We start from the raw sequence: 21034 nt of genomic DNA, 5'->3' as shown, positions 1-21034 counted from the left end.
GGGAGGCCTGGCATGCTGCAGCCCATGGGGTCACAAAAAGTCTGACACGACTGAGTGACTGAACTGATACTGATACTGAATGGTAAGAAATGTTTATCAATAGAAAGTAATTTGATTTCTGACAAAAAAACTCCTTCAAAATCAGGTCCAATTAAAGATGGAATTTAATAAGCTGAATAATATTCTTAAGAACAAAGCATGATTATAAGTAACAAGAATGATTTCATTATGTGGCTTAGTAGCTGGCTCTGAAGCTAACAGTTAAAACATTTTGAGCCACAGAAGTACTAGAATAAATCTAGAGTTTTCAAAAGTATTTATTTAGAAGTGCTCTGGTACTATTTCTCTAAGATAGCAACAACAACAATGAAACAAACTCTTCCTAGCCGAATTTCACTTCTTCCCAAAACACAAATTACAAACAAAATTGTATTTTGTTCTCCTTCTCTCTCCATTTTTATGACAAAGAAGAATCTGGAAAAAGAAAATTATGGAAAAAATAAGGATTTTAGTCATACTAAGAGAAAATGAACATTTGAAAAATCAAAATACCAGATTGAATATGGGATTTTTATCACTTAATTTTGTCCCATTAGTATAATAAGAGTATTAATTTTCTGTATTTCTAATCATTTTTTTCTTCACAAACACAAAAAATTCACTTAGTCTCTGAGAAAAACACTTTTAAACTTAATTTGTATTTTTTAACAATCTTAAAAACAGCAACATAAAAATGCAGTTTACCGTATCATCAAAGCCTGCAATATAGGCCCAATGCCCAGGAAACGGCTCATGGTTAGCATGGGCACCTGGGATTGATGGAAGAGTAGGTATCATTACTGACTGTAAAGGAATGAGGATTTCACTAAACGTTGCTTCTTCTACCAGCTTTTTAAGCATTTTAAAATGAGTGCTCATGCTCAGTGTGGAACTACTTCCATCCACCTGGGGGGAAAAAAAGTAGTACATTTTAATTTCTCTGTTTACCTTCAATTACAGAATGCTTAATTTTACCCAAAGAAAAATTCTACTTCTATAATATCTTAATTTCAATGGCTCAGCAGCCTGTAGTTTTCTAATTTTTTAAAAAAATACATCATCTCATTTAAACCTCTTTGTACTCTTTTACCTCATCAATAATAATAGTACCTACATTATAGGATACTAAATGACAAGATAATAGTGGCCTACAATTTGTTAGCACACATTATAAATTCCAAAGGGGTCCTTACATCAAACTTTTTTTTGTACCAAATTTTATGTGATACCTGAATTTCTCACTTAGTACAAAGATTAACATGTTTTACTGCAGAAATAGTTATGTATCTGATTATGGGATATACTGTCAGATTACTCCTAGTGATGATACTTAATAAAAAGTATATGTATTGTATTACTTTTAAAAATCTGAAAAATCCTGAATTTCTAATGTAGCTGGCCATAAAGATTTTACATAAAGAACTAGAAGTTTGTACATGTAAAGCACTTAAAAAAGTGCCAGTAGTTTATAAATGCTGGCCATTATCATAACATTATCTTTCACAATGTCAAGTGCATCAGGGGTCACATAGGACTAATGCAGATAGCCAAAACAGATTATTCTTTGAAGATGTTTATTGAAGGGAAGGTGAGACATAGGGTATTCTATATTTTCTCACCTGTAAATAGATGATAGAGTGAATATTTGTAAAGTGAAGTTTAGCTATTTATCTTATAGTCTGTCCCTCCTTATAAACACCTTTATCCTCACTTTTACCTTTCCTACACATTCTTTAGGTATTTTCCCCTCCAATTCCTTAGGAAGAACAGCAGTTCATTCCTGTAAGTATATCCATATTCCAGTCATACACCTACTAAAAATGTAGCTATTACACTAGATGACAGCCATCTGTGTGGTTTCCTATGTGACTATGAGTACCTCAGGGCAGAAGAACATGTCTTATTCATCTTTGTTTCCCTTAGCACAGTGCCTATCCCCTAGAAGATTATGAAATGTGTACCAAGAGAATGAAACTCAAAACTTTCCTTTTGCATGTGTAGGTTAATGTATATGAATTTTGAAAGTTCGAATATATGACAGAAAACAATCATAGAGAGAACTCTGAATATTTTATATGCATATATTTCATATCTGCCACTTAAAAATTTTCTAATAAATACAGACAATTCACTCTCAGAAGAATTTATATTAAGAACTTTTAGAAATTTAGAGAATATTTGAGAGAGGGTATAAGAAATTAAAAAAACAGCTTCATTAAGGTAAACTGCACATATTTAAAGTACATGATTTGATAACTTTTGATATATGTGTATACTAAGATGTGAGAATTTAAATTTAACTAATCAAAGTAAAACCCACTAAAATCATATGGAAGTTTTGTATAAAATTACCCAACTTGATTTATAAGTAGTAAGATTTATGATAGTACCGATTTGTTGCACAATTCTAGAAGTTTATCTGTTAGGCGAGTTGCGTCTCCAACAAACTTTTCTAAGGATTTTTTCATTTGAATAGCTTTATTTAGGATTTCCTTGCATCTGTTTACACGCATGGGGTAAGAAGACTGTCATAAAAAAAAAGTTCAATTGTTAAAATATTTTTAAGAGATAACAAAATCTTTTTTTTTTAAGATAACAAAACTTTGGTTGACAAAAATCAGCTTAAACAATATGCATGATGAAACTTTACAGTGATACAAATTTCCTGGAAATCTATTTGGCAATACTATCAACAGCCAAAGAAATGCTGCTATCCTGTGACCTGATGAATCCTCTTCTTAGGATCTACCCTGAAGAAATAATCAGAAATGAGAATACAGATGTGTCCAGATGTTTTATAACAGCAAAGTGAACAACCTTAATAATCCATAAGAGTTGAACATAGATGGGTAATCATTATAGAACTTTACAAACTTTAAAAAATTGTGTCTTCAAAGGAATATTTAATAACACGGGAACATGATTATGGTAACAATCTTAAGTGAAAAATATGAAATTATATATGTAATCCAAATTTAGTGCTAAAATATGCAGAGATAATACAAATACAAAAATACATCAAAATATTAATGTATTAATGATATAAACTGAATTTTAATTATCTTTTTTTATTCTGTATATATTCTAAATCTCCTAATATACTTACTCATTAAATATATTTACCAACTTGTACATTATTAAGATAATGCACTAAAAACTTTCTAGTATTAATAGCACAGGCACTTTTAATTAAAAAAAAACTTGAACAAAAAACTGGTTACCATTTTACACCAAGCACTAACAGTTTACTATACTATGCTGCTAAGTCACTTCAGTCATGTCCTACCCTGTGCAACCCATAGACGGCAGCCCACCAGGCCCCGCCATCGCTGGGATTCTCAAGGCAAGAACACTGGAGTGGGTTGCCATTTCCTTCTCCAATGCAGGAAAGTGAAAAGTGAAAGTGAAGTCGCTCAGTCGCATCCGACTCCTAGTGACTCCACAGACTGCAGCCTACCAGGCTCCTCCATCCATGGGATTTTCCAGGCAAGAGTACTGGAGTGGGGTGCCATTGCCTTCTCAGTTACTATACTATACTTTCATAAAGAAAATGCATGATAAATCCTTTGATCTTAAACACACTATTTACTTAATTTGATACATATTTCTGAATTTTATAATGAGAAATAGTGCTACAATTTCTTTTAAAAAATACTTAAAATGTATTTTCTTGCTACAAATCTAATATAAGAGAGATACCCTGGGACATGTATCAGCATTAAATAATCAATGCCACATAAAATGGAAAAAGACAATGGCTTTGGGTTTAATATATCACCTTTGACACAGCTGTCATCATCCACATTGCTTGCTGAGGATAGGCCAGAAGTACTTTGGCTATAATTTCCATCAAGACAACAAAAACTTCATCATGAGAATGACAAATTCGGGAGATCAGCTGTGAAAAGGCAGTCAAAAACTGATACGGAGCTAACTGATTTGTGTGCTCTGTGATAACTTTGTTTATTTTAACTAAATCATTTCTCATTTGTACACGATCAGAGCGGCCAGCTGGAAAAAAAAAAAAATCAAAGTTAAAAATACTATTAAAAAGAAAACAACACCCCAAAACAGTGTATCAGTTTCACAGAAAACAATCTTGCTTTAAAAACAGGTTTATGATATATGTTATTCCCAAGTCCAAAGCTACATCACTTGCCAGTTTATGAAAAGATAATTTTTCTATCCCTGTAGGAAAAAATATTTAAGTCCACTGAAAAACTCAAGGCCCATTAATTTTCACTAGAAGCAAAGAAAACAAGCCACAATCCATAGTAATTTTTAAGGTAAACTATTTGGCTTAAACTAGTATTTTTCAATATGTATTAGGCTGACCAAGGAACGAGCAAATCTTCACTTGCAGGCTTTGCAACTGCAACAACTTTAAAAAGTCTGTTTAGTCTTTCTCCTCTTTTTTAACACTTAATTTCTTGCTCACGTGTTAATTCTTCTCATTCCCTTAAAATTTTTTATCAAAAAAATCATACCTTTTTCCCATTCGTATGCCTTAGCACCAAAATCAAGCCATAATGATAACATTCGTGGCATTGATTGATATATGAACTGATTTCCATCTCATTCCCTTAAAATTTTTTATCAAAAAAATCATACCTTTTTCCCATTCGTATGCCTTAGCACCAAAATCAAGCCATAATGATAACATTCGTGGCATTGATTGATATATGAACTGATTTCCATACTGTAAAGATCTGTAATTATATAGAAAAGATATTAACATAGTATTAATTTTTACATCATATGGATTAAAATTTAAAGACTCTACCACTTAAGGAATATATAACCTTCTAACTATAATTCTGTACTATAATTATAGTATCAGTATTTTTCCTCTCTTCCCATTTGACTCATCTCTTCCAATTTTTCCTTTATAACTTCCTCACTAAGTTCTTCATTACACAGACCAAAAAAGCTCATGTTTTGACTGAGTCAAAGTCCTGTCAATACTTCTTCCAAATTGTCCTTAGGATTTGTGCCTTTATTTGTATTCCATGGCCATAAGTGTAGGTTAGGCCTAATCGCTCCATTTCTGGGGTGATCATTTGACATTTCTTTCCTTCAGTAAATTCCAGACTAACATTCCTGAAATTCTAGCTTTATTATACTTCCTCCTATTCAAAAACAGGAATCAATTATCTGTATATAAGACTATATGAATGACTCTGCTGAGGATTCAAATATATACAACCTTTTCTCTTTAAAACTTTGCAGTCTTAGTCTTTCACTGTTCACAAGCATACATCTTCTATCAAGTCTGATTTCCTCACCATCCTCTCAGCAAACCATGCAACCCTGTCTCTTTGTGAAAAGTTAATACAGGCATCAGTTCAGTTCAGTCACTCAGTTGTGTCCAACGCTTTGTGACCCCATGAACTGCAGCATGCCAGGCTTCCGTGTCCATCACCAACTCCTGGAGCTTGATCAAACTTATGTCCATTGAGTCGGTGATGCCATCCAACCATCTCATCCTCTGTCATCCCTGTCTCTTCTTGCCTTCAGTTTTTCCCATCATCAGGGTCTTTTCCAATGAGTCAGGTCTTCACTGACCAAAGTATTGGAGCTTCAGCTTCGTCCTTCCAATGAATATGACTGTCTTCCTTCAGGATTGACTGGCTGGATCTCCTTGAAGTCCAAGGGACTCTCAAGAGTCTTCTCCAACACCACAGTTCAAAAGCATCAGTTCTTTAGTGCTCAGCTTTCTATATGGTCTAACTCTTACACACATACATGACCACTGGAAAACCTATAGCCTTGACTAGATGGACCTCTGTCGGCAAAGTAAGGTCTCTGCTTTTTAATATGCTGTCTAGATTGGTCATAGCTTTTCTTCTGAGGAGCAAGCGACTTTTAATTTCATGGCTGCAGTCACCATCTGCAGTCATTTTGGAGCCCAAGAAAATAGTCTGTTACTGTTTCCATTGTTTCCCCATCTATTTGCCATGAAGTGATGGGACCACATACCATGATCTTAGTTTTCTGAATGTTGAGTTTTAAGCCGACTTTTTCACTCTCCTCTTTCACTTTCATCAAGAGGCTCCTTAGTTCTTCTTCGCTTTCTGCCATAAGTGTGGTGTCATCTGCATATCTGAGGTTACTGATATTTCTCCTGGCAATCTTGATTCCAGCTCATGCTTCATGCAGCCTGGCATTTTGCATGATGTACTCTGCATATAAGTTAAATAAGCAGGGTGACAATATACAGCCTTGCAGTACTCCTTTCCCAATTTGGAATTAGTCTGTTGTTCTATGTTCGGTTCTAACTGTTGCTTCTTGACCTGCATACAGATTTCTCAGGAGGCAGGTAAGGTGGTCTGGTATTCCCATCTCTTTAAGAATTTTCCACAGTTTGTTGTGATCCACACAGTCAAAGGCTTTGGTGTAGTCAATAAAGCAGAAGTAGGTGCTTTTCTGGAACTCTTTTGCTTTTTCTATGATCAGATGGATGTTGGCAATTTGATCTCTGGTTCCTCTGCATATCTCAGAAATATTTCATGTTTGGTATCAGACCACTGCGACAAATGGAATATCATAGTAGAGTGAGTCACACAAATTTTTTGGTCTCTCAGTGCATATAAAAGTCATGTTTACACTATACTGTATAGTCTACTAAGTGTGCAATAGCCTGGTTGACTATGATGTTAGCTGTGGGTTTGATGTATATGGCCTTTACTATGTTGAGGTATGTTTCTACTATAACTGCTTTATTGAGACTTTTTATCATAAATGGGTATTGAATCTTCTCAAATGTTTTTTTCTACATCTACTAAGAGGATCATATGGTTTTTACCCTTCATTTTATTAATGGGATGTACCAAGTTAATTGATTTGTGGATGTTGAATCATTCCTGCATCCGTGGAATAAATCCCACTTGATCACATGTTTAATCTTTTTAATGCATTGTAGCAGCTGATTTGCTAGTTATTTTATTGAGGATTTTGTTGTGTATGTTCATTAGAGATAATAGCCTGTAATTTTCTTTTTTGTGTGTTGTCTTTGTATGGTTTTGGTATCAGAGTGATGTTGGCCTCATAAAATGAGTTAGGAAGCGTTTCTTCCTCTTCAATTTTTGGAAAGAGTTTGAAAAGGATAGTGTTAAATCTTTGAATGTTTGGTAGAATGGACCTGTGAAGCTGTCTGCTCCTGTTTCATCATTCAGTCTTGGAAGGGTATATGGTTCTAAGAATTTGTCCATTTCTTCTAGGTCATCCAATTTGTTCAAATAGCTGTCTATAATATTCTCTTATAATCCTTTGTATTTCTGTGGTATCTGTTGCTGTTTCTCCTCTTTAATTTCTGATTTTGCAGAGGCTCCTCTCTTTTTTCTTGGTGAGTCTAGATAAAGGTTGGTCCATTTTGTTTACCTTTTCAGAGAATCAGCTTTTATTTTCACTGATCTTTTCTGCTGCCTTTTTAGTCTCTATTTCATTTAATAATTTCCACTCTGATATTATTTTCTTCCTTCTATGAACTTTGGGCATTGTTTGTTCTTCTTTTTCTAGTTCCTTTAGGTTGTAAGGTTAGATTGTTTGAGATTTTTCTTGTTTCTTAAGGTAGGCCTGTACTGCTATAAATTCCACTCTTAATACTGCTTTTGTTGCATCTGCCATATTGTCATTTTCATTTATCTTCAGGTAATTTTAAATTAAATTAAAATTAAATTCTTCTTTGATTTTTTTGTTGACCCAATAGTTGTTCAGTATTCAACCCACTCCAGTGTTCTTGCCTGGAGAATCCCATGGACAAAGAAGCCTGGTAGGCTGCAGTCCATGGAGTCGCACAGAGTCGGACACGACTGAAGAGATGCAGCAGCAGCAGCAGCAGCAGCATGCTGTTCAGTCTCCATATACTTGCCATTTTTCCACCTTTCTTCTTGTAGTTGATTTCCAGTTTCATACCATACCATTGGGATAGATGCTTGATATGATTTTAATCTTAAGTTTACTGAGATTTGTTCTGTGGCTGAAGATATGGCCTGTCCTTGAGAAAGTTCCATGTGCCCTTGAGAAGAATATATATTCTGCTGCATTTGGATGTTCTGTACAGATCTATCAAATCCATCTGCTTCTGCTGTTTCCTTGTTGAATTTCTCTCTAGATGATTTATCCATTGATGCAAGTGAGATGTTAAAATCCCCTGTTATTATTGTGCTGCTGTCAATTTCCATTTGCCTGTACTATCATCTTCCATTTCTTCAATTTGAGCTTATGTTTGTCTTCAGAGCTGATCTAGAGGCAGCATATCATTGGGTCTTGTTTTTTTAATCCATCCAACCACTTTGTGGCTTTTGGTTGGTGAATTCAATCCATTTATATTTTTGGTGATAGATGAGGACTTAGTACTGTCATTTTAGCTTTCATTTTCTGGTTGTTCTAGATCTCCATTGTTTTTTTTCCTTATATGATGTGTGCCATTTTGGTTTAGAGGTTTTCTGTCTTTCATAGTTTCCTACTTTTTTATGTTTCATGCTTCTACTCTAGATTTACATTTTGTGGTTCTCATGGAATCTGTATGAAACCTCTCATAGATAAAATAGTACTTTTGCTGCTGATAGGATCTTATCTTCATTTAACTACATAGGATCTGTCCTTTTCCTCTTTCCCTTTTGTATTTTTTGTTGTTTCAAATTATCCCTTTTTATGTTGTGAATTTGTCACTGAATTGAACAACAACTATAGTTGTTTTTTCAACTGTTTTCCCCCTTTAACTGCTATGCTATAACAGAGTGAGAGTTTAAAAACCTATTGTGAAATAGATGGAGAAATATACCATGTTCATGGATCGGAAGAATCAATATAGTGAAAATGAATATACTATCCAAAGCAATCTATAGATTCAGTGCAATCCCTATCAAGCTACCAATGGTATTTTTCAGAGAACTAGAACAAATAATTTCAGAATTTGTATGGAAATACAAAAAACCTCAAATAGCCAAAGCAATTTTCAGAAAGAATGGACCTGGAGGAATCAACCTGCCTGACTTCTGGCTATACTACAAAGCTACAGTCATCAAGACAGTATGGTACTGGCACAAAGACAGAAACATAGATCAATGGAACAAAATAGAAAGCCCAGAGATAAATCCACGCCCCTATGAACACCTTATCTTTGACAGAGGAGGCAAGAATATACAGTGGAGAAAAAACAATCTCTTTAACAAGTGGTGCTGGGAAAACTGGTCAACCACTTGTAAAAGAATGAAACTAGAACACTTTCTAACACCATACACAAAAAGAAACTCAAAATGGATTAAAGATCTAAATGTAAGACTAGAAACTATAAAACTCCTAGACGAAAACATAGGCAAAGGACTCTCTGACATAAATCATAGCAGAATCCTCTATGACCCACCTCCCAGAGTAATGGAAATAAAAGCAAAAATAAACAAATGGGACCTAATTAAACCTAAAAGCTTTTGCACAACAAAGGAAACTATAAGCAAGGTGAAAAGACAGCCTTCAGAATGGGAGAAAATAATAGCAAATGAAGCAACTGACAAAGAATTAATCTCAAAAATATACAAGCAGCTCATGCAGCTCAATTCCAGAAAAATAAGCGACCCAATCAAAAAATGGGCCAAAGAACTAAACAGACATTTCTCCAAAGAAGACATACAGATAGATGGCTAACAAACACATGAAAAGATGCTCACCATCACTCATTATCAGAGAAATGCAAATCAAAACCACAATGAGGTACCATCCCACACCTGTCAGAATGGCTGTTATCAAAAAGTCTACAAACAATAAATGCTGGAGAGGGTGTAGAGAAAACGGAACCCTTTTACACTGTTGGTGGGAATGCAAACTAGTACAGCCACTATGGAGAACAGTGTGGAGATTCCTTAAAAAACTGGAAATAGAAATGCCATATGACCCAGCAATCCAATGCTGGGCATACACAATGAGGAAACCAGAACTGAAAGAGACATGTATACCCCAATGTTCGTCGCAGCACTGTTTACAATAGCCAGGACATGGAAGCAACCTAGATGTCCATCAGCAGATGAATGGATAAGAAAGCTGTGGTACATATACACAATGGAATATTACTCAGCCATTAAAAAGAATGCATCTGAATCAGTTCTAATGAGGTGGATTAAACTGGAGCCTATTATACAGAGTGAAGTAAGTCAGAAAGAAAAACACCAATATGGTATATTAACGCATATATATGGAATTTAGAAAGATGGTAACAATGATCCTATATGCAAGACAGCGTAAGAGACACAGATGTAAAGAACAGACTTTTGGACTCTGTGGGAGAAGGCAAGGGCGGGATGATTTGAGAGAATAGCACTGAAACATGTAAATTATCATATGCAAAATAGACTGCCAGTCCAGGTTCGATGCATGAGACAGGGTACTCAGGGCTGATGCACTGGGATGATCCTGAGGGATGGGATGGGGAGGGAGGTGGGGGGGAGGCTGAGGGTGGGGAACACATGTACACCCATGGCTGTTTCATGTGAATGTATGGCAAAAACCACCATAATATTGTAAAGTAATTAGCCTACAATTTAAATAAACTTTAAAAAAAGAGAAAAAAACCCTATTGTGATAAAGGTTTGTAATTTTTGATTCTATTTATCACCTTACTGAAAGTTTTGTGTACTTTTTTGCTGTTTTGTTTCTGTTAGAAAAGATCCTTTCAAGTTTTTTTATGAGGCAAGTCTAATGCTGATGAACTCTCTCAGCTTTCATTTGTACGGGAAAGTCTATTTTTCCTTCATATCTGAATGATAACTTTGCTGGACAGAGTATTCCTGAGTGACAATTTTTATCTTTTAGTATTTTCAGACTGTCACTCTACTTCCTCCTGGTCTCTAGCATTTCTGTTGAGAAATCTGATACCCAAAGAGGTAGTTTTGTGGGTTACCATCACTTTTTTCCTTAGCTGCCTTTAAAATTGTTTGTCACTGACTTTTGACAAATTAGTATAATCTGTCTAGAAAAAGGTAATTGGGTGTTTTCTTGGCTTTATGGACTTGTATATTCAGTTTCTTCTCTGGGTTTGGGAAGTTCTCAGCTATTATTTATTTAAATAAACTCTTTGCTCCCTTCTCTCTGCCTTCTTTTCTAGGATATTCACTACCCTTATGTTGCCCTTCCTAAAAGAGGTGGATAGCTCTTATAGAACTTCCTCATTTTTAAAATATTTCCTATCCGATTTGTACCATTTCTAGATTTCTATCTTCAAGCTGGCTAATTCTCTAATTTGCCTACAATTTCCAGTGCTTTAAAATGCATTCTTCATCTTGTTCATTGCATTGAACTCCAGAATTTGTGTGGTTCTTTTATAGAGTTTCAGTCTCTTAGGTAAGTACTCCTTCTGTTCATTAATTTTTATTCCTGACCCACTGAACTAACTGCCTTCCTAAGTTTTGCTCACTGAGTTTCTTCATCACAGCTGTATTGAACTATCTATCAGCCTGCACTGGCCTATGACTTTAAGTTTGGTTTCTGGAAAATGATTGGTTCCTTTTTGTGGTCCACTGTTACTGTAGTTTTTCATGGTGCTAGATGAGTTGTTCCTCTGCCAGCTTATTAGGAGCAGGGACAGGCTAGAGATTACAGGCCTTTCATTTGTTTTCCAGTAGGTGGCACTATAGTATAGGTTTTTGGTTTTTCTCTGCGGTGTCCCTGGTTCTTTCTGATTTTGCCCTTTCTGTCTTCCAGCTCCTCAGTTAGAAGTATGACTCCTTGCCCCAGTTATTGTTTCTTGTGCCTCTGGAGCCATTGGTACCTTCCTCCTGCCACTGTCACTGGTGTTGCTGCCTGGGCACCTGGGTGATAGGTTCTGCCATCTTGCCTGGAATCCCATGAACTGCAGGCTCCCCTGCCACAGGGGGAGGGTAATGAGGAAAGTTGGGAGGGGAGCCAAAGTTGTGTGGGCACCTCTGTTGTGTTTGTTTTTGTGGTGTTTGTGGGCTCTGCCACAGTGGACCTGGAGTCGTGCCTCAGCAGTTGGAGGGAAAGGATCTCAGGCCCCACTGCAACTGCTTCCCAGTTACCCTGGCCACAGAAACTTATGAGGCCAGGAGGCTGGAATGTGTACCTCCTTCCCGCTTCTATAAGGTTCTCTGCGGCTGCAGACTCAGTTGCTGTGGTTGAGAGCTGGGTTTGCAGGCACCACCTCTGCTGTTCCCTTGCTTTTATCTCCTCTCTGTGTTCTAGTCCACCCACCTTTAAATGTACTGATATATGGGTTCTCCATATCTTGATGTGTTCAGCAGAAGTATCTCTGGTGTACTGTGAACGTTTTACTTATTGTAGATGGAGGCAAAAGTATCTTTTCACTGTGCCATATTGCTGACATCACCCCAATCACAAAATGTATTTCTTAAACAATAAAACTTGAAAGCTGAGATTATGCCGATTCATGGCCTGAAAAAAGGATGTTGTAGTAGCAGGCATGAAAACAACATTAGTCTCACGATACATCTCTATTAGAAGTCTTGGGTGACCAGGTGCATTGTCAATGAGCACCTCACATTTTGAAAGGACTCTGTTTTTGAGTAGTAAGACTTGACTGTGGGCTCAAAATATGTAGTAAAACAAGTTGTAAATCCAAGCTTTGAGCTCCATTTATAGAGCATAGGCAGAATAGACTTAGCATAAATCTTAGGGCCCTAGGATTTTCATAGTAGTAAGTGAGCATTGGCTTCAAAGTAAAAGGCATCAGCTACATTAGCCCCTAATAAGAGAGTCAGCCTGTCCTTTGAAGCCAGGCATCAACTTCTCTCTAGCTATTAAAGTTCCAGATGGCAACTTCTTCTAACATAAGGCTGTTCTGTCGAAAAATCTGTTATTTAGTGTAGTCACCTTCATTAATGATCTTAGCTAGATGTTCTGGATAACTTGTGGCAGCTTCCACATCAGCACTTGTTGCTTCACTTTTCACTTTTCTGTTATGGAAATGGTTTCTTTCCCTAAACTTCGTGAACCAATGTCCGCTAATTTCAAACTTTTTTTCCGCAGCTTTCTCACCTCCTTCAGCTTTCCTAGAATCAAAGAGAGTTAGGGCCTTGCTCCAGATTAGGCTTTGGTAATATGGTGCCTGGTTTGATCTCTGTAGACTACTAAAATGTTCTCCATATCAGCAATAAAGCTGCTTCACTTCCTTATTATTTATGTGTTCACTGGAATAGCAGTTTTAATTTCCTTCAAGAACTTTTCCTTTACATTCACAAAACTTGGCTAATTCTTTGGCACAAGAGGTCTAGCTTTTGGCTTATCTCAGCTTTTGACATGGCTTCCTCACTAAGCTTAATCATCTCTTGTTTCTGATTTAAGGTGAGAGACATGTGACTCTTCCTTTCGCTTGAACACCTAAAGGGCTCTTAACAGGCTTAATTTCAATACTGTTGTCTTAGGGAATAGGGAGGCCCAAAGAGAGGGAAAGAGATGGTGGAACAGCCAGTTAGCAGAGCAGTCAGAACACACACATTTATGGAATAAGTTTGCTGTCCTGTACAGACACAGTCTGCAGTGCCCCAAAACAAGTCAACATCAAAGATTACTGATCACAGATCACCATTAACAAACACAATAATAATGAAAAAGTTTGAAATATTGCAAGGATTACCAAAATGTGAGTATCAGTTACCAAAATGAGAGACATGAAGTGAGTAAATGATGTCGGAAATATGGCACTGATAGACTTGCTTGATGCAAGGTTGCCACACGACTTTAATTTGTAAAAAATGCAGATGCTCAATAAAATGTGATATGCCTGTAATGTCCTCTCTTCTTTGAGTTTCAATTCAGTTCAATTCAGTCACTCAGTCGTGTCTGACTCTTTGTGACCCCATGAACTGCAGCATACCAGGCCTCCTTGTCCATTGCCAACTCGCAGTTTACTCAAACTCATGTCCCTTAGGTCAATGATGCCATCCAACCATCTCATCCTCTATTGTCCCCTTCTCTGCCTGCCTTCAATGTTTCCCAGCATCAGGGTCTTTTTAAACGAGTCAGTTCTTTGCCGCAGGTGGCCAAAGTATTGGAGTTTCAGCTTTAGCATCAGTCCTTCCAATGAATATTTAGGACTGATTTCCCTTAGGATGGACTAGCTGGATCTTCTTGCAGTCCAAGGGACTCTCAAGAGTCTTCTCCAACACCACAGTTCAAAAGCATCAATTCTTCGGCACTCAGCTTTCTTTATAGTCCAACTCTCACATCCATACATGACTACTGGAAAAACCATAGCTTTGACTAGACGGACCTTTGTTGGCAAGGTAATGTCTCTGCTTTTTAGTTTAATTACCTCTTAAATCCTACCTTCTTCATGAGGCCTAACAAACTTCTGCAGCAATTCAGTGCAAAGAGCTATATTACTTTTGATATCATGAAGCCAGAGGCTTCAGTTTTTGACTTCAGATTTGCCCCAGATCCATGACTACTGGACTTGTTTGGCTCATTTTTGGTATCTTGCTAATATCAAGAAAATATTTCTAATATCTATACCATTTATTTTGATATTCGATCACATTCTATTATGTACCATTAGTTAAACATTTTGTGTGCTAAGGTTTCTTTATCCAATTGAACTATAGCTCCTTGAGGGAAAACACTAATGATATTAGTAATAACACAGTAATTCAGTCACTCAGGGAATAAGCATCAATAGCTGAGTTTATTTACACCTTTAAACACACAAATGTTTTATTTTAACTACTATGGATAAAATATGTTCTAAAATAGTCTTATATTTTTTTAGTCCTGCTTTTTTAAACTGTACTTTTAAAAATCTCACATTACCTAATAGTTTTAAGCAGTCGAGGACTCTAAATAACTGGTTGTTTTAGAAGAAATGTATAAAATAAATTCTGTATACCAATCACATGATATATGTCAAAACTAAAGAGCAAATGAAAGGCATTACTCACTTTAGAAAAGAAAAATGCATATGCTCTGCTTATGCTTCCATTTCAAAATGCCAATATGCCAGAAATTCTTCCTCAATAACAAGCTATTAGTAATCAATGATAAATTAAATTAGGTTTGGATTTTATAAAACTTGAATTCCAAGGAGTTCCCTGGTAGGCTTAGTGGTTAGGACTCCAGGCTTTCACTGCTGTGGCTCTTACTGGTTGGGGAACTGAGATCCCACAAGCCATGCAGTAGGGCCAAAAAACAAACAAACAAAAAAACAAACAGCAACAACAAAAAAACCTCTGAATTCCATTTTGGGAAGAAAGGCTTTGCCAAATCTTACAATCTTAACACTGACAATGAATAAACAAATACTGCTTTAATTCCTAAAAATACTGAATTGAGAAGCCAAAATACCAAATAATAGGTAACTTTATATAGATTTATTTATCTGAATTAAGTTACTTTTCAAGGTAAAGCAATGGTACATGAGTATAAGAAGAATGAATAGAATGTTATTATTACTTCTCAGGAATTAACAATTTGTAACAATATAAACTGTAGGCATGAGATAATATACTATATGACTATAATACGCTAATATATGAAATTAAGTTACATTGTACCTGTTATCTAGTTTAGGAGATAAGCTCTTTCTACAAGTCTAATGTCAGAACCAGGCTTCCCAAGTGGCGCTAGTGGTAAAGAACCTGCCTGCCAATTCAGGAGACATAAGAGATGTGGGTTCTATTCCTGGGTCGGCAAGATCCCCTGGAGGAGGGCATGTAAACCCACTCCAGTATTCTAGTGGAGAATCCCATGGACAGGGGAGCCTGGCAGGTTACAGTCCATAGCGTTGCAAAGAATCAAACATGACTCATATGACTTAGCATGCACAATGTAAGAACCACTTTTATATATACTACTTCTTAGCAGAATGGTCTGGAAGGAAAGATTTCACTGGCAATTAAATAAAACCATTAAATACATTAGATTTAGGGTATTCTAAAATTCTAGGGAAGGGGACTCAGAGGATGAGGGTCCAGAGTGGGAAGGACACAATTTTCATTGTATGTTCTTGGTACTACTGAACTTTAAAAACACATGAATATATTACTTACTCCATTAAAATAGTTATTATTTAAAAGGAAGGGAAACATTATATAAAGAAAAAAACTTACATCTCATCTAAAGTGATAGTCTGAACCAGTGGTAAAGCAGAAAACATCCTACTTATGCAAAGATCTGTGATAACAGTTCAGTATCCACAGAACCATCCTGATCTGTTTAATCAGCAAACACGCAGTTCTTATTCTCACCTTCCGAAGTGAAGAAGTATATATCGAATGAGATCACCCTGCTTTTCCATTTTGTTATCTGTGACCATGGGCATCAATTTGTCATAATACTTGGCAAGGTAGAAATGTCCATCCTCCCACTCTGGCAGAAACAAGGTTACATCCTGTAGAAGAGAACACAGAATATTCACTTAAGAAAATCCCCCATTATGCTGGTAAGTAAAGCAAGAATAGATAATTAGGGATCCAAAGTATGAGACCCACATCTAGTCAGGGTGAAGTCAAAGGCAGACTGACACTTTAATGTAAATAAGAGCTACTTTCTTATAAAGCTTTTCTCAGGATGGCTGATGTTCTGATGGGTTGCCTACTGACCAACATGTCATGATAATTAGCTATGTAGGGGGAAAAAACTCCACTTCACTGCCACTATATATAATACATCAAAATAATTTTCAGATGGATTAAAGTATCTCATATATGTGTGTGTATGTTTATTTTTATTGTTTTAAAAAAAAACCTCAAAGAAAGAAGTAACGTCAAATCTCTGAAGAGGATAGGACTTTAAAAGCAAACAGATATGGTTAAAAAAACCACATATCTTATTTTTCTCTAAGATCTCTCATAAGTTATTGCTTCCCTCTTGTCAACTACTTCATAACCAGGCTTCTAAAAAGAATTCTCCATCTTACATTCATTCCTCAAACTGTCACTTTTCGCCTTCAGTTGACACCACTCCGCTAAAGCAGCAACTTAAACAGATACTTTCCTTCGGCAGCCTGCTGTTGTCTCCTTTGAATCCCTTTCTTCCTTTTGCTTTTGTGAGGCCACAACCTTCCAAGTTTTCTCCTACCTTTCTGGCTACTCCTTCTGAGTTGCCTTTGTCATTTCCTCTCCCTTTCCTTTATATTTGTATATTTGTGTGGTTTATTAATTTTTCAATGATATTATTTAAAATGTGATGAAAAATACATAGAATAGCTGAGTACAAAATTATAAAGCTCTGCTCTTAATTCAAGAACATGGTTTAGGCCAGGAACCTTTAAATGAGATCTTAAGTTTTCTCTGAATTTAATCCCAAAACCTTCCAGATACAAACCTGCTTGTGGACAGGAGAGAATGACAGGACTAGATGTATGGAACAGAGATGCTGGATTCATGTGACTAAAACTGGCCACAGGGACGAGGATCCCAGTGTGCTTTTACCATCTAGTCATGAGAAGTGTGAAAGTGTTAGTCACTCAGTCGTGTCCGACTCCTTGTGACACCATGGATTGTAGCCTGCCAGGCTCCTCTGTCTAAGGAATTTTCCAGGAAAGAATATTGGAGGGGGTTGCCATTCCCTTCTCCAAGGGATCTTCCTGAACCAGGGATCAAACCCAGGTCTCCCAAAATGCACAACTGAGTAGCTGAACAACAACAACAACTGCTATACATACAGTATTCCATTAAATGAATATGTTATAATTTGTTTATCTATTCTATAACTAAATGACATTTTTACTTCCAATTTAAAATCTACAAATAATGTTGGTACAAACGTTTTTGTTTTTTTTCTATGTGTTATATGGAGACATGTTGAATGTTAGTAAAGTGGCTGTCATAGTATTATCAGCTTTAGAAGAAAACATCAAACTGTTTTCCAAAATGACTGTGACAATTTATACTTCCAGCAGCACTGTATGAGCATCTAAATGCTCCATAGTCTTTCTAAAACTTTAAAATATCAGTCTTTTAAATTTTAACCATTCTTGTAGGTATATAGTGTTAGGTCATAATACTTTTAAAACTGAACTACAGTTGATTTACAATATTTTATTAGTTTCATCATAATACTTTTTAAATTTGCATCTATTCTTATCTACTCAGTGAACATATTTTTTTTTTGGTGGGGTCATTTGTATATTTACTTTCATGAAGTTTTCTATTCAGTATTAAAATTGAGCTATCTGTATTTTTATTGCCTTTTAAGAGTTATTATATTCTAGATATGAGTCTCTTGTCATTTATATATTGGAAAATATCTTGTAATCCACAGCTTGTCTTTACATTCTTTAAAAAATATTTATATTAGGGGCTTTCCTGGTGGTTCAGTGGTAAAGAATCAGCCTGCTAAGAAATACTGGTTTATCTCTGATTTGGGAGGATCCCACATGTCGTGAAGCAGCTAAGCCCATGTGCCACAATTACTGAGCCTGTGCTCTAGAGCCCAAGAGCTGCAACTACTGAGCCCACGTGTCACAATTACTGAAGCCCACGTGCCCTAGAGCCTGTGCTCTGCAACAAGAGAAGCCACCGCAATGAGAAGCCTGCATACCACAACTAGAGTAGCCCCTGCTTGCTCTACCTAGAGAAAAGCCCACACAGCAATGAAGACCCAGCATGGCCAAAATAAATAAAGTATTCATAATTATTAATAAATATATATTTAAATAGAAATACAGTTGATGTACAATATTATGTTAGTTTCAGGTATACTACACAGTGATTTGACATTTCCATACACAATGAAATGATCGCTCTAAGTCTAGTAACCATCTATCCCCATACAAAATTATTACAATATTATTGACCATATTCCTTATGCTGTATATCTATCTCCATGACTTAGTTATTATAACTGAAGGTTTGTACCTCTTAATCCCCTTCATCTATTCCCCCTCCACCCACCTCCCCTCACTCTTGCATTTATCTTTTTAATGGTACCTTTCCATGAACAGAAATTAATAATTTTATATTAGTCAAATTTATTCATTGTTTCCTTTTATGGTTGTTGCTTTTGGTCTGTTTAAGATGTCCTGGGCTACATCTAAGTTTGAAGATACTCTCTTATATTCTATTTTGGGAAATTTATTATTTTGCCTTTCATTTAGATCTACAATCTCCTTGAAGTTTATTTTTATGTTATAAAGAAGACATAAAGTTTGATTTCTCCCCCATAAGATATCCAAATGACACAACACCATTTATTGAAAAGAGTATTTCTCACAATTCTCTAATATCATCAAGAATACATTTCTGAGTTCTCTCTACTGTCCTACTGGTTGTCTAACCTTACATGAATAAGTATTCACTTGAAATACTATACCTTTATAATAAGTCTTAAAACACACGCTAGTTATTCTCAGTTGTTTGCCCTTCCAAACTATAGTTGTCACACTCTATTATTTTCTACCCTGCTCTGTGTCCCAAAAGATGGACACTGTTGATTTATATCAATGGGCCTACTTGCCTTCTGAAAATTGTTTTTCTTATACTTCCCTCATGATTGTTCCTTCCTTAGCAGCTGTTTCCATCTGGACCTTACATAGAGTTTTAGTTATATGTACATATATAGGTCAAAAAATTTAGAACTTTTCATCTAACTCCTTTTTCTCAGGTGGTCTAGCTCACAATTCTAGCCATCTGTCTTATTTTATTATTCTTTATCTTCTATATTCTAAGTGTTTAGGGTTTTTTTTTTTTCCTGTTCCTTTTCTAACTCTTTGAAATTGATTCTTAGCTCATTAATTTTGAACTTTTATTTTCTTCTAACAATGTAATTAAATTTCAAATTCTCTTTAAGAATGGCTTTAGCTGAATCCAAGTTTTGCTATGTCTTATTTTTATTCATTTCAAAGTATTTTTAAATTTCTATTGTAGTTTTTTCTTTGACCCATGGGTTACTGAGAAGTATCCCTTTTGTAACACTATCTATGTAGGGCTTACTTTCTGGTAAGGAAGGTATTCATTGTGTTCAAAAATTTTCAGGCTAGGATATTTTGGGGAGGAGGGTGAAAGGGTGATTTGTGGAGTGCTAATACTCTACTTCTTGATATGAGTGGTGGTTTCATGAGTATATTTATTTTGTGATAATTCCTCAAACTATATACTTATATTACACACTCTAAAAAGTCAAAAAAGCTTCCAGGCTATTTTTCTACATGTTCTTCCATATGGAATTTAAAATAACTTTTCTATTTTCAAAAACAACAAAAAAGTGAGAAATTGCATTATACATACACTTACCTTATATTTTTTCATAACTGCATTGCTTTCAAAATTAGCTGTTTCTTCCATAAAACGGCCCACTAGTAGCGTAGCTCGACCATGGATTAACATGTTCTTACCCTCAGGTGGGGTTTTATTTTCAGGAAAACATAACTCAACACCCTTTTGAAGAACAATTAGTGCCTGGTGAACATCACCCTGAAAGAAAAAAGGCAACAAAAGATTTTTAACTTAAGAACCAATTTTCATTTTCTGAAAAGTAAATAATATTGTTAGAATTTATAGTTCATTAGGTATTGTATGTATAAATCTGTGTAATTTCATGTTCATCTTGCATTTTCCTTCTATGAAAGTAAAATCCTAAAAAGAAATTATTGCTTCATTTCATGTAGAACTCCTATATTCATTTATTCAATTGTTTTTTTTTTTTTTAACAATCAAAGAATAGGGCACTAAAGATATAAGTAGATGGTTAGAGATAGCCATAAATATGTCAAAATCTCCAGCTTAAAAAAGTTCATTGTCAAGTGAGGAAATAAACTATAAAACAACAACACAATGTGCCAAGTGCAATAAATAGAAGAATATACATGGGTATTACGGAAGAAAGAGAAGGGTCTGCTAAATCTACCTAAAAATATAAGAAAATAGAGTTGAGCTGTGGTCATGCAGGATAATCAAATGAGGAAAACCTGAATTAGGTCTTAATGAACAGTAATTTTCCTGGCAAAGAATTCAGTGAAGGCCTTTCTTGGTAGAAGGAATAATGATTTTAATTGGGAGAAGGCGAGTAGTCTGGTTTTAGCTGAAGACTAAAA

The 21034-nt window shown here is 35.6% G+C and overlaps 1 protein-coding gene across 2 annotated transcripts in view; it reads right to left on the bottom strand.

Annotated features, from left to right (window-relative positions):
* ATR (ATR serine/threonine kinase) overlaps window positions 1-21034 on the bottom strand; it is a 120511-nt gene that overhangs the window by 12847 nt on the left and 86630 nt on the right. The window contains exons 35-40 of one of the 2 annotated variants that reach the window (XM_002685057.7): window positions 20235-20414; window positions 16248-16390; window positions 4651-4748; window positions 3818-4050; window positions 2430-2564; window positions 745-945 (exon numbers count right to left, since the gene is read on the bottom strand). In XM_002685057.7, coding sequence (XP_002685103.2) covers window positions 745-945; window positions 2430-2564; window positions 3818-4050; window positions 4651-4748; window positions 16248-16390; window positions 20235-20414 — 990 coding nt within the window. Of the gene's footprint in view, window positions 1-744; window positions 946-2429; window positions 2565-3817; window positions 4051-4526; window positions 4749-16247; window positions 16391-20234; window positions 20415-21034 lie in introns of those variants that run through there. The other variant, XM_059888935.1, reaches the window with a different exon arrangement.

The sequence above is a fragment of the Bos taurus genome, chromosome 1 (genome assembly GCF_002263795.3).
Source record: "Bos taurus isolate L1 Dominette 01449 registration number 42190680 breed Hereford chromosome 1, ARS-UCD2.0, whole genome shotgun sequence".
NCBI lineage: Eukaryota > Metazoa > Chordata > Mammalia > Artiodactyla > Bovidae > Bos > Bos taurus.
This window is presented reverse-complemented; position numbering and strand designations above follow the sequence as displayed.